This window comes from Oncorhynchus masou, chromosome 23 (genome assembly GCF_036934945.1).
Source record: "Oncorhynchus masou masou isolate Uvic2021 chromosome 23, UVic_Omas_1.1, whole genome shotgun sequence".
In the NCBI taxonomy this organism is placed as follows: domain Eukaryota; kingdom Metazoa; phylum Chordata; class Actinopteri; order Salmoniformes; family Salmonidae; genus Oncorhynchus; species Oncorhynchus masou.
The window spans coordinates 53,509,489-53,523,545 of record NC_088234.1 but is presented as its reverse complement, the minus strand read 5'-3'; the positions used below and the strand labels follow the sequence as shown (position 1 = coordinate 53,523,545).

At 41.0% G+C, this 14,057-nt stretch overlaps 1 protein-coding gene across 1 annotated transcript; it reads right to left on the bottom strand.

Annotated features, from left to right (window-relative positions):
• Positions 1-10,937: 10,937 nt before the first annotated feature.
• LOC135510026 (alpha-2A adrenergic receptor-like) lies at positions 10,938-13,572 on the bottom strand. Its single transcript, XM_064930829.1, has one exon. The coding sequence runs from the start codon at positions 13,525-13,527 to the stop codon at positions 12,316-12,318; it is 1,212 nt and encodes a 403-aa protein (XP_064786901.1). The 5' UTR covers positions 13,528-13,572; the 3' UTR covers positions 10,938-12,315.
• Between the last annotated feature and the right edge of the window lie 485 nt (positions 13,573-14,057).

Sequence of the window (14,057 nt, the reverse complement as noted above, 5' to 3'; positions counted from 1 at the left end):
TCATTTTCAACCGCAGTACCTGGGCAGGTAATTAAAAACAATTACAAAACAATTACAATATAGACAATTATTGAGCAGTGAGCACACGCAGAGCAACATAGGACAAGCAAGACGTAGCATACCGACAGAGCAACATAGGACAAGCAAGACGTAGCATACAGACAGAGCAACATAGGACAAGCAAGACGTAGCATACAGACAGAGCAACATAGGACAAGCAAGACGTAGCACAGAGCAACATAGAACAAAAAGCAGCAAGACATTGATTACAGAGTTTCTATTTTCAGAGGTAGGCCAACTTATTATTTAGCCACTGTAATACCACAGCAAGTTGTTGAATAACTTAATGTTTGTATCTTGAAATTCCCTTATTTTCAATGACAGCCTACTAGGGAACAGTGGGTTAACTGCCTTGCTCAGGGGCAGAACAACAGATTTTGACCTTGTCAGCTCAGGAATTCGATCCAGCAACCTTTTGGTTACTGGCCCAACGCTCTAACCACTAGGTTACCTGCCGCCCCAGCAAACGAGCTGCCAAGTATAGTCTGTCCAATTGGAGTGCTCATTCATCTGCCTCCCTACTGTTTGATGACTGATCAGGCTAAAAAGAGATGACTAACTTGTCTTGCAGTAACTCAGTTCTACTAAGCAGTGTTTTCTATTAGATTAAACCCCTGGTTATTCTCAGAAAGTGATGCTAGTGTACTGTTTTGTGGCCATTGAGACCACTCCTATTGGGATGTTATTAAACGGCTGAGCTTTTAACAAGCATGAGATCTCTCTTCCATGAGAAAGATAATGAGAGAGAGTGATCGCTTGGATGAACAAATTCCTTTGGTTTCTTTCTTTGCTTTGCTCATCAGAAAATGCAAAACGTGCTTGTCTGAGAAGATTTCATGACCCCCATGGGAAACTCACAGAGCATAGTACATGTGGATTTAACAAAGGATAACACACCAATCAAAAATTGAGATTTGAATTTCTATGGGACAGCCAGGGGAGCTTCTGTAGAGTACACTCAGACTGTCTGTGTTTTACAGACTGTATCAAATAGCAAAGTTTGATTTTTTATTTATATAGGCCTATTGCTTTGAAAGTTTGATGAATTATTCAAACACTACACACCACTTTCACAAAGAACATCTCATCTGGTGTTCAATTGTACCACCGTGAAAACAAAATACAGAATACCCTTTTCAGGTGCTAAGAGTAAAAATGTGTGAGCATTTTTTAAAGTGATTACATCTGTACACTAAGCTAGGTGCTTCATTACTTAAAGATGAAAAGGTCAGGACTATGGGACATTAAATCAGGATCAGATATCTCCAAGCAGTCAAAGATTATACACTGTATGTTCTCAAAGCCATACCCATTTTTACGTGCTTAAATTTATATCGATATTCACCTGATTAGAACTCATCTTCATATTCATGTAGTTAAAACATAGCTACTGTATATCAGCAGTAAACCTACTATCTCACACGTCAAAGACTTTATCAAATGGTGTATGATTGCTAGATGGTTTGGATCATCAGTTTGGATTACTTTCTCTGATTTGTCTCTGAAACCCCTACTGTGTAATGATTGGCCAGGATGTAATGTGGTATTCGTAAATCAAACATTCTTATGAGAAGTCTATTAAGTTTGCCTCACTAGAGGTTACTACTTTCCAGACAAATGAGGTACCAGGATTTTCTGGAGACACTCTGCCACAGATTGTATTTTGAGTGCATTGACACACATTTATAAAGTCCTCCCACCATATAAATGTAAACAACTAAAATACACTAATGGATCCTTTGAGTGAACTTCTCTGACCCCATGAGAGTGGGTGAGTGAGAGAGAGAGAGAGAGTGAGAGAGAGAGAGAGAGAGAGAGAGAGAGAGAAAGAAAGAGTGAGAGAGAGAGAGAGAGGGCATATTGTTTACAGAGGGATGTACTGTATCATAAGTTGTCAAGTCCTTGAACATTTCCAGTCGGTTCAACACTCTTAGAAAAAAATGATCTTTGGCTGTCCCAATAGAAGAACCATTTTTGGTTCCGTTCTTCAAAGGGTTATCCTATGGGGATAGCCAAAGAACCCTTTTAGGTTCTAGATAGCATCTTTTTTTTACCCCTTTTTCTCCCCAATTTTGTGGAATCCAATTGGTATTTACAGTCTTCTCTCATCGCTGCAACTTCCGTAAAGACTCGGGAGAGTCGAAGGTCGAGAGCCGTGCATCCTCAGAAACACAACCCAACCAATCCGCACTGCTTCTTGACACAATGCCCACTTAACCCGGAAGCCAGCCGCACCAATGTGTCGGAGGAAACACCGTGCACCTGGCGAACGTGTCGGCGTGCACTGTGCCCGGCCCGTCACTGGAGTCGCTAGTGCGTGATGGGACAAGGACATCCCTCCCAGCCAAACTCTCCCCTAACCCGGACGACGCTGGGCCAATTGTGCGCCGCCCCATGGGTCTCCTGGTCGCGGTCGGCTGCAACAGAACCTGGACTCAAACCCAGAATCTCTAGTGGAACAGCTAAGCACCTTTTTTTCTAATAGTGTACACTCTATTCAAATAAAACTGCCAGAGTGTGTCTCTGCTCATAGTTCTTCTTACTAATGGAATGGTTTTTCACAACTCATCACATGAATCAGAAGTAAAGATGCTCTCCCCTGCATCCACTTGCAGCTCTCGTTTCTCTCTGTAACAAATTCTACAGTACATTGATGCCAAACCCTGCTCTGGCTAATCTCCCACCCTGGACACCATAATTCTCTTTTAGCCGCCTCACCTTGTCTACACTATCAATCTACTTCAATTCCAGCCTGGCCTTTTCCTCTGCTCTGCTCTCCTCCCCTCCCCTGTTGTATCCACCTTCCCTGATGCCTGGTTCCAACTCTACCCAGCAGCTCAGATCAGATTCCCATCATTGCTGTACTTTATCTCTCTAGTCAGCAGTCAGCAGTGCTGGATCACAAATTACCCCTCAGTATGTTGTCAATTACCATTCCACTCGCTGTATATTACAGTGCTATGTGCCATAAATCACTCCTCAATGGTCTTTCTGCTTCTGTTAGCCGCTGCAAGTGCCATTGGATTGTCCAGACATCCAGATATTCTCTCATTTAGACAGGTGTTCTCTGGCAGAATGATAAAATACTACACATATCCATCCAATAGCTCTGTCAAGTGCTGCATGGCTTTAGCACTGAAGGACTTCAAGATGTTTCCATTGTTACATATCTTGTGATTAAACGTCCTGGTAGACACAAGAGCCTGAGAATTTATCAGCAAGAGGGTAGAAATGTCTGTCAACTAGGTGCAAATGTATGGTCTTTTAAAATGATAAACAACAACGGCACACATGAACACCCACAACAGAGGACAATGGTGTGATTGACCATCACACTCAGATTTGTAGGCGCAAGGAATCTCTCGAAAAGGAGCGGTGTTCTGTTTTTGATGTTTGGATGAAAAACGTACCCAAATTAAACGGCCTATTTCTCAGGCCCAGAAGCTAGAATATGCATATAATTGTCAGATTAGGATAGAAAACACTCTAACGTTTCCAAAACTGTCCAAAAATTGTCTGTGAGTATAACAGGACTGATATTGCAGGTGAAAACCTGAGGAAAATCCAACTAGGAAGTGCCTCTTATTTTGAAAGCTCCCTGTTCCATTGCATGCCTTCCCTCCATTTAAATGTATATCAACCAGATTCCTTTTCCTATGGCTTCCACATGGTGTGAACAGTCTTTAGACATAGTTTCAACCTTTTATTCTGAAAAAATGAGCGAGAACGATCACATCGCGTCAGTGGATGGCTGGGTGCCAGCTACGTTTTGCATGCGCAACAGCTTGGAGCAGACATTTTCTCTCTCTCTCCTATGGAAAAAGCTATGGTCCAGTTAAAATATTATAAATGATTTATTGTAAAAACAACCTGGATGCTGGCCTTCTAGGCAGAGTTGCAAAGAAAAAGCAATATCTCAGACCTGCCAATAAAAAGAAAAGATTAAGATGGGCAAAAGAACACAGATACTAGACAGAGGAACTCTGCCTAGAAAGCCAGCATCTCGGGGGTCGCCTCTTCCCTGTTGACATTGAGACTGGTGTTTTGTGGGTACTATTTAATGAAGCTGCCAGTTGAGGACTTGTGAGGGGTCTGTTTCTCAAACTAGACACTCTATTGTACTTGTCCTCTTGCTCAGTTGTGCACCGGGGCCTCCCACTCCTCTTTCTATTCTGGTTAGGGCCAGTTTGCACTGTTCTGTGAAGGGAGTAGTTCACAGCGTTGTACGAGATCTTCAGTTTCTTGGAAATTACTCACATGGAATAGCCTTCATTTCTCAGAACAAGAATAGACAGACGAGTTTCAGAAGAAAGTTCTTTGTTTCTGGCCATTTTGAGCCTGTAATCGAATCCACAAATGCTGTTGAAGGCCAGTTTTATTCCTTCTTTAAATCAGTACAACCGTTTTCAGCTGTGCTAACATAATTGCAAAAGGGTTTTCTAATGATCAATTAGCCTTTTAAAATGAAAAACTTGGATTAGCAAACACAACGTGCCATTGGAACACAGGAGTGATGGCTGCTGATAATGGGCCTCTGTAAGCCCATGTAGATATTCCATAAAAAATTTGCTGTTTCCAGCTGCAATAGTAATTTACAACATTAACAATGTCTTCACTGTATTTCTGATCAATTTGATGTTATTTTAATGGACAAAAAAATGTGCTTTTCTTTCAAAAACAAGGAGATTTCTAAGTGACCCCAAACTTTTGAACAGTAGTGTACATTTATATCTGTCACTTTAGCTTACTTGGATTTAGCATGTAATCAGTTACTACCAACCCTGTGCACGCACACACAGTATTTGCATTCTGGCAACCTGAATTCAATGCGCACCCATCCCTTATTCTCAAAGAACATTGGGAACCATATGAAACCATGTTGTCCCATGTAGAGACTCAAATAGAGACTCAAATAGTTTATTACATTAAACTATTATATTATGTGATTCCTGGTGACAGCTGCAACTGGCTAATGCTATTTTCTATGTTATCCGTAATGTAACTCAACTTTATATAGGGAGGTACAGTGGCCAGCAAAATGTTTACATCTTTGTGTTTTATTCCATAACAACAGGCATAAGTATGTGTTTCTGGCAGAGAGCCTTTGTCTGTAGTTACCATGGAGATAACACAGCACCATTATCTCTCTGTCCATCCCAACAGGACAGGCTGGTCTCAGACTCTCAGCAGGATGTGACATAATGAGGTCACCACACTGCAAATGTCCTTATTTCAGCCAAGTTGCTCTAAATTGACGTCGAAATTGGACATATTTCCATGTCCTGAGGACGTCGGGAAATTACTTCAAAACCAGACACTAGGACAACAGTGAGCGCTATTGCCATCAAGTACGGTTGGATATTGCTAGGGCGTTGTGGATAGGTGTAATCTCATGACTCTGGATCAGAAGGGTGTCTGTTTGATCCCAGTCGTAGACACAGTTGTTTTATGTTGACCATGAGAAGCAAGATTAACTTAACCATTCAGAATGATTGCCTAAACTTAACCCTTATTAACTTTAAAAAATGTGACTTTTGGAGAAACGGATTATACAGAGCAGCAGGAGCAACAGAAACACAGAGAAAGTGGATCAAATCAAATCATATTTTATTGGTCACATACACATATTTAGCAGGTGTTAGAGAAATGCTTGTGTTCCTAGCTCCAACATGAACATCTGATTCTGCAGCGAGACTGTGAGAGCTTGTTGCTTATTTACCAAGGGGTCATTCCGACCTGAGCTAAGCGCAGGTAAATGGAACGTAATTCCCTTTTTATGCACTTTCCTCCCTAGGTGTATTCTGACCTTGAACTTAAGCATAAGAATAGCATGCTATTTTCACCTGCTATTCGTTTGGGGTGGATATCAAAGAAATCAAGTTATGGCAGAGGTGTGTCTACAGATACACCGTATTTTGGCCTTATTCCCTCATAATTCCACCACCTTTATGCGTGATGAAATGATGAATAAGGTCGGGCAACCTAGCGGTTCCAAGTGGAACAACATCTACTTTATTTTTTATCATAGAAATAACACCAGGCATGCTCCATATATTGTAATTTACAAATTGATAAGAGGCTAAAATATTGATAAGAGCTAGGTAAACAAGGACATTCAGAGACTTGTCCTGAAGCCACTCCTGCACTGTCTTGGCTGTGTGCTTAGGGTTATTGTCCTGTTGGAAGGTGAACCTTTGCCCCAGTCTGAGGTCCTGAGCGCTCTGGAACAGGTTTTCATTAAGGATCTCTCTGTACTTTGCTCTGTTCATCTTTCCCTCGATTCTGACTAGTCTCCCAGTCCTGACTAGTCTCACTCCCAGTCTCAGACCAATCACCACAGCATGATGCTGCAACCATCATGCTTCACCGTTCTGAGGGTGTCAGGTTTCCACCAGACATGACGCTTGGCATTCAGGCCAAAGAGGTCAAGGTTAGTTTCATCAGACCAGAGAACCTTGCTCTGAGAGTCCTTTAGGTGCCTTTTGGCAAACTCCAAGTGGGCTGTCATGTGCCTTTTACTGAGGAGTGGCTTCCATCTGGCCACTCTACCTTAGAGGCCTGATTGGTGTAGTGCTACAGAGATGGTTTTTCTTCTGGATGGTTCTCCGATCTCCACAGAGGAACTCTGGAGCTCTGTCAGAGTGACCATCGGGTTCTTCGTCACCTCCCTGACCAAGGCCTTTCTTCCCCGATTGCTCAGTTTGGCCGGGCGGCCAGCTCTAGGAGTCTTGTGGTGGTTCCAAACTTCCTCCATTTAAGAATGATGGAGGCCACTGTGTACTTGGGGACCTTCAATGCTGCCGACATTTTTTGGTACCCTTCCCCCAGATCTGTACCTCGACACAATCCTGTCAACATTTCTAAAAACCTATTTTCTCTTTGGCATTATGGGGTATTGTGTGTAGATTGATGAGAAAAAAATGTTTATTTAATCAATTTTAGAATAAGGCTGTAACGTAACAAAATGTGGAAAAAGGGAAGAGTTCTGAATACTTTTCAAATGCACTGTCAGATGGTTCGTGGGAATCCATCAAAGAGGGATCTATAATTTACCATCTGTGGTGAGTAATAGTTGTTGTATTTTAAGACTGGCAACATGGCTAACCCCAAGTATGTGTAGCACAGGAATGTTAAACAGCCGAACTTATGCTACAGAGACATAGTCCATCAACTGGAATGAGAAAGGACTTTTGGAGATGAGTTATGAGAATACAAAATGGTGTGTATTTTACTGTGTGCCTTCCTCACTGGCAAATACAGATATGAAAATGTTTTATAACAACAACAAAATGAAATAACTAATATTTGAACTGATAATAAGAATGCCACCATCATTCTGTTGTATAATACTTGAAGAACGAGTGCAAACTTGTTTCAAAAAGAAACAAATAGAGTAGCCTCTAACATTTCCACAGAAGAAAAGAGCATGCTAATCAAATAAACTGTCTGGCACAGAGGCAACCATAAATAAGGCTGTGAATATAACCTCACAATGAAATTACATGCACCATAATGTGTGTGCAGGGCCTATAACAATAACCAATAAAATGTGGCTCTTGGTATGTTTCTTGTTTGACTTGGGGGAAGGATGTAATGATATCTCAAACTGTAGCGTTATCATTTCTTGAGAGCTGAACTGTTCTGTGTTCAATATTGTTGTGCCAGCCATGACCTTGTAGGCATAATTTCCCTCTCATTTGATTGCCTTGTTCTCATTGGTAGTTTGGGGAGGAGGGGGCTCTTTGAAGGCAATGCAATTTGTTTTGATCAAAAGTTTCATCACCCAATTGTGAGCAGATGATGAAACATAAGGAGATCTTGGCTCCCCGGAAAACACTTATCATGTTCCAATTGCCCTCCTGAATAGGGCTTAATGTAATGTTCACGTTCTAGATTTTCTGCCATTTTGTATTGATTTCAGTGCTATATTCCCTTGCTCATGTTCATAATATGTCATTCTCAAATAAGCTTTTATTCAAATGTTTATTCCTTATGGAGACCATTTCTAGTCCAATTAGCCTGATGAGCTAAGGAAGGACATAACACAGAATATGGCGTGTGATGAATTAAAGGAGAGTTCCACAGCATGTTGCATAATCCTTACTTATGTGATAACGTAAACAGAACAATTTCTAACTGCAGCGCATTCTGGAAAGTATTCAGACTCCTTGACGTTTTCCACATTTTGATACGTTAGCCTTATTCTAAAATTGATTAAATAAATACAAATCCTCATCAAACTACACACAATATCCCATAATGACAAAGCAAAAACAGGTCTTTAGAAATTGTTGCACATTTTTTCAATATAAAACACTGAAATATCACATTTACGTAAGTATTCAGACACTTTACTCAATACTTTGTTGAAGCACCTTTGGCAGCGATTACAACCTTGAGACTTCTTGGGTATGGCGCTACAAGGTTGGCACACCGGTATTTGAGGAGTTTCTCCCATTCTTCTCTGCAGATCCTCTCAAACTCTGTCAGGTTGGATGGGGAGCATCTCTGCACAGCTATTTTCAGGTCTCTCCAGAGATGTTCGATCGGGTTCAAGTCCGAGCTCTGGCTGGGCCACTCAAGGACATTCAGAGACTTGAGCCGAAGACACTCCTGCGTTGTCTTGGCTGTGTGTTTAAGGTCGTTGTCCGGTTGGAAGGTGAAACTTCACCCCAGTCTGAGATCCTGAGCGCTCTGCATCAGGTTTTCATCAAGAATCTCTCTGTACTTTGCTCCATTCATCTTTCCCTCAATCCTGACTAGTTTCCCAGTCCCTGCCGCTGAAAAACATCCACACACCATGATGTTTCCACCACCATGCTTCACTGTAGGGATGGTGCCAGGTTTCCTCCAGAAGTGATGCTTGGCATTCAGGGCAAAGAGTTCGATCTTGTTTCTCATGGTCTGAGGGTCCTTTAGGTGCCTTTTGGCAAACTCCAAGCGGGCTGTCATGTGCCTTTACTGAGGAGTGGCTTCCGCCTGGCCACTCTACCATAAAGGCCTGATTGATGTAGTGCTGCAGAGATGGTTGTACTTCTGGAAGGTTCTCCCATCTCCACAGAGGAACTCTGGAGCGCTGTCCGAGTGACCATCAGGTTCTAGGTAACCTCCCTGACCAAGGCCTTTCTCCCCTGATTGCTCAGTTTGGCAAGGTGGCCAGCTCTAGGAAGAGCCTTGGTGGTTCCAAACCTCCTCCATTTAAGAATGATGGAGGCCACTGTGTTCTTGGGGACCTTCAATGCGGCAGACATGTTTTGGTACCCTTCCCCAGATCTGTACCTCGACACAATCTTGTCTCCGAGCTCTATGGACAATTCCTTCAACCTCATGGCTTGGTTTTTGCTCTGACATGCACTGTCAACTGTGGGACTTTATATAGACAGGTGTTTTGCCTTTCCAAATAATGTCCAATCACTTGAATTTAACACAGGTGGACCACAGGTGGACTCATCTCAAGGATGATCAATGGAAACAGGATGCACCTGAGCTCAATTTCATGTCTCATACTAAAGGGTCTGAATATTTATGTAAATAAGGTATATATATATATATATATATATTAATGTAAATAAGGTATATATATATATATATATATATATATATATATATATATATATATATATATGTTTTTTTTTCTCACCTTTATTTAACCAGGTAGGCTAGTTGAGAACAAGTTCTCATTTACAACTGCGACTTGACCAAGATAAAGTATAGCAGTGTGAACAGACAACAACACAGAGTTACACATGGAGTAAACAATAAACAAGTCAATAACACAGTAGGAAAAAAAAGAGTCTATATACATTGTGTGCAAAAGGCATGAGGAGGTAGGCGAATAATTACAATTTTGCAGATTAACACTGGAGTGATAAATTATCAGATGGTCATGTGCAGGTAGAGATACTGGTGTGCAAATATATATATATATATTTTCAAACATTTCTCAAACAAGTTAAGGGGTCTGAATACTTTCCGAATGCACCGTATATAGTATGGAAAACTGTTTTTTCTTCCAGTCACATTGATAAGGCAATATTATTCCTCTATTTGGATTCATTCAAGCTATCTGAAATGTTGGTGTTAAAGCAAATGCAAGTCCCCAGAGAGAAGGAAGTGAAGACAACTGCATAGACAGGTTGATTGTTTAGCAACAAAACCGATGCGTGCACAACTATGGGGCAAAACAGACAGGGTTGGCATAGATTGTTGACAACATGTAAACTATATTTAGTCTCCAATGTTTATTGAAAAAAATAAATACATTTACACAGTGAGCACCTCTTGTCTCTCAAATACATCGTTACAGATGTTGGTTAGTTGGCTCGCAAATATTTTGCTATATTAGCATTAGCATAGATATGACATCTGTCAAACACCTCAAAACAAGACATGGTATCAAGAACAAGATAGAACTAGCTGAAATGAGCTACATACGATTCCCCACATGGCAGCTTCTTGTCATTGTTGCTAGCTATCTGGCCATCCAGAATTATAACCACACACAGCCTTCCGCTCCATTGAAGCATGCATCGTTTTGTGACATTGTCAGCAAACCGGTCTATACATATTATGATTATATAGTTTGTTTTGCTATGGATCATCAACAGGCGTTGCAGTGACTCATGTGTGCATCACTAACATAATTTACTACTCTCTGATGGCAGAAATCCAACACCCATCAATTAAAGGAAAATTCCACCCAAAAACGATCTTTTGTTATTTATTTCATTAGTCCATTGTTGACATAGTCCCAAAATGTTTTGCTTGTCAGCAATCAAGTTTTCAAGATATGCAACTTTCAAAATATAAAAATCATCCCCATATGATGCATTATGCATCATATGATGCAACAAAATATATCTATTTTGAAAGTTATATATCTTGAAAACTTGATCGGTGACAAGCAAAACATTTTGAGACTCAACAATGGGCTAATGAAACAAATACCAAAATATATTTGTGGGGTGGACTTTTCCTTTAATGTACTGATGTTTTACTGAAAGAAATTATAACCTTTTCTTCTTTTGTGTTCATCCTGCCTATTTTAAGGCTGTGAGTGAAAGATCATATAAATAATATACTGTATTTAGCATGCACCATAAAATCAGTTGATTCTGGGTGGATTACTGGCATGGTGTTTCCTCTCGCTACTGATAAAGACAGAAATAATCCAATTATACTGGTAGGGATGTCTGCAGTAGGATGATTCAGTCTGTCTTGCCATGTGGGAAACCAGGGATCTCTTTCTGTTATCTCCTCTGGGTCTGTGCAATATGGTACATGAAGGTTGAAACATTGTCCTTATTCAGTAGGTAGAATACAATGAACACGTTTAGAGCGTAGGGTTTTGAGTTATAGTACTGGTTTTCTGGAACATTTACATAATGTACAAAAATCATACCACTCAAACTCAATTGGTATCCCAATGCATGTATGCTTATAGAATTTACTGTAATATTCAGGGAATACTGTAATATTCAGGGAAGACATGCTTAAATATGTTTATTCATAATACATGCATATGCTCCTTGACATTATGCATGAAAGAAGTATAGCCTAGATATTAACATTTAGCATTACATTATGGGCAGCAGTTAGCCTAGTGGTTAGAGGGTTGGGCCAGTAACAGAAAGGTTGCTGGTTTGAATCCCAGAGCCTACTGGGTGAAAAATATTTAGCTCCAGGGTCACCATACTACCATGGCTGATCCTGTAAAACGAGACATTTCACTGCACCTATCCGGAGTATGTGATAATAAAAACATACTTTTTAAAATGTATTTTTATTAAGCAAGATCCATGGAGATATTAGCCAGCTCCCTCACAACATGCGTGAAGTAATAAACAACATGGCATTCATGAGTTTCAAAGTCAAATACATCTAAATGGTTGTAGTGGGATTAAAGATTGTAATGAACTCAAAACGGTTGTACATTGACACACACATAAAAACAGTAACAGATGCATTACAAATTGATCACAGTTTGCTTGCAGCACCCCACTGGGCACAAACGTCAATTTAACGTATATTCCAAATTGGTTCTACGTAATTTCATTGAAATTACGTTGAAACAACATTGATTCAACCAATGTGTGCCCAGTGGGACCGAACTGAATATGGAACATTTTGGGAAGTTGGGAAGTTTTTCAAAATAGGTACATTTTCTTTCCATAAGAGACTGTATATGACTCCAACTTGTAAACAATGAAATCTGGATTCAGACAGGAAATAGTAGCTAGTCCAAAAAAAGCTTATTCATAGCCCTTGTCGATCCCTTTTGCAAAGGATCTTTTTGAAAGACCTCCTGAAGTCATTGTTGAATATAGTGTATATGACTGGATTCAGCGAGCTATTGCAGTATCCGAACCAGAAAAAGAAATTGAACAATGACTCAGGGACACAGCAAGAGTCACATATTGCGGTGAGTGTGTACGTGAAGAAGAAGGGGAACCAGCAGACAACAAACACTCCCATGACCACAGCCAGAACAAATGTGAAGCGCTTCTCTCTGTTCTGCCTTCCTTTCCACCGGCTCACTTTCACATACTGCTGTGCATCATCACCTTTAGGGGACGGTTCTCCTAGTTTCACCTGACACACTTTGGTCTTTTCCTTGCTCCGCTTCATTTTGATGGAGCACTGGTTCTCATTCCCATCAGACGAGGAGCACTCTTCCTCCATATTTAGTCCATTGACCTCTTCGTCCTCCTCCACTCCATCTCTCCCTCCTTTGTTCCCTTTCTCCAAAGGGTCCTGCTGAACTAAGCCATACTGACTTTTCTCTGGATTATTGTTTTCTCTTCTCCTCTCACCTGGAGGGGCCCTGGTTCTCTTCTTGGCAACCTGGTAAATTCGAACGTACACCAAAATCATGATCACACATGGGGCAAAGAATGAGGCGGTGCTGGAGAATATGATGTACCACTTCTCCTCATTGATCTTACATGTGGGACCCTCCTCTTTGGCTCCTTCCTTCTCCATCGAAATGAGAGGTGGGAATGATATAATGGCAGCCAGCACCCACACAAATAACACTATACATTTGATCCTGCGTGGCGTCCTTTTTGAGTTGTACTCAATGGCTTGAGTGACCGACCAGTATCTGTCCAGACTTATCGCACACAGATGTGTGATGGACGAGGTGCAGAACAGAACATCCAGGGCCAGGTAGATCTCACACCACACTTGACCAAAGTACCAATATCCCATCAGTTCATTAGCCAGAGAAAAGGGCATTACCAGAGTGGCCACTAAAATGTCTGCACATGCTAAGGACACTAAAAACAAGTTCTGAGGGGCTCTTAGGGCCCGGCTGGTGAACACAGCGATGACCACTAGGACATTGCCGAACACTGTGAGTAGAATAAGGATACCCACCAGTATTGTCAGAGGCACAGAAGTCTGCACAGTGTAAGGGAGCCTAGCAGGCAAAGTCCCGTTGCTGTTGGTCAAGTTATCACAACCCATAAGGATGAAGCATGTGTCTGTATAAGAAGAGTCCTTGTTCGAAGAGCCACAACCGATCCACTATTTTCACACATTTATTAATGAAGGGGAAGTAGCCTTCATTTTTGCCCACTGGGGGAAATTATGTCATATGAACAATCTAACAAACAAATAATCTCAATGTTAGTTATTTTTGTTGATAAAAAAGTTGATAAAAAAATAAATAACCAGGTAAAAGAGAAAATACTCCTTAAACAGAACTGTAGTTTTACTCCCTCTTTGTTTTCCAGCATCCAAAACCTCAGCTTTACCAACTACATATTCAGGAAAAAAATGGTTAATCGTTATCCTTCAAAAACGTCAAATGGCCCCACGTTGTGCGTAGAATAGCATCTGAGCAGGATGATATTTCTCTGCCCACTGAAACATTAGTTGGTGAAACAGACCTTTATGTGGCAGAGGATGGGATTGCTGCTTTATATATGGTTTGGAGACTCCGCTCCCCAGTCAGTATATTTCAGTGAGAATTATGGGCGGGGTCCAACTACCAT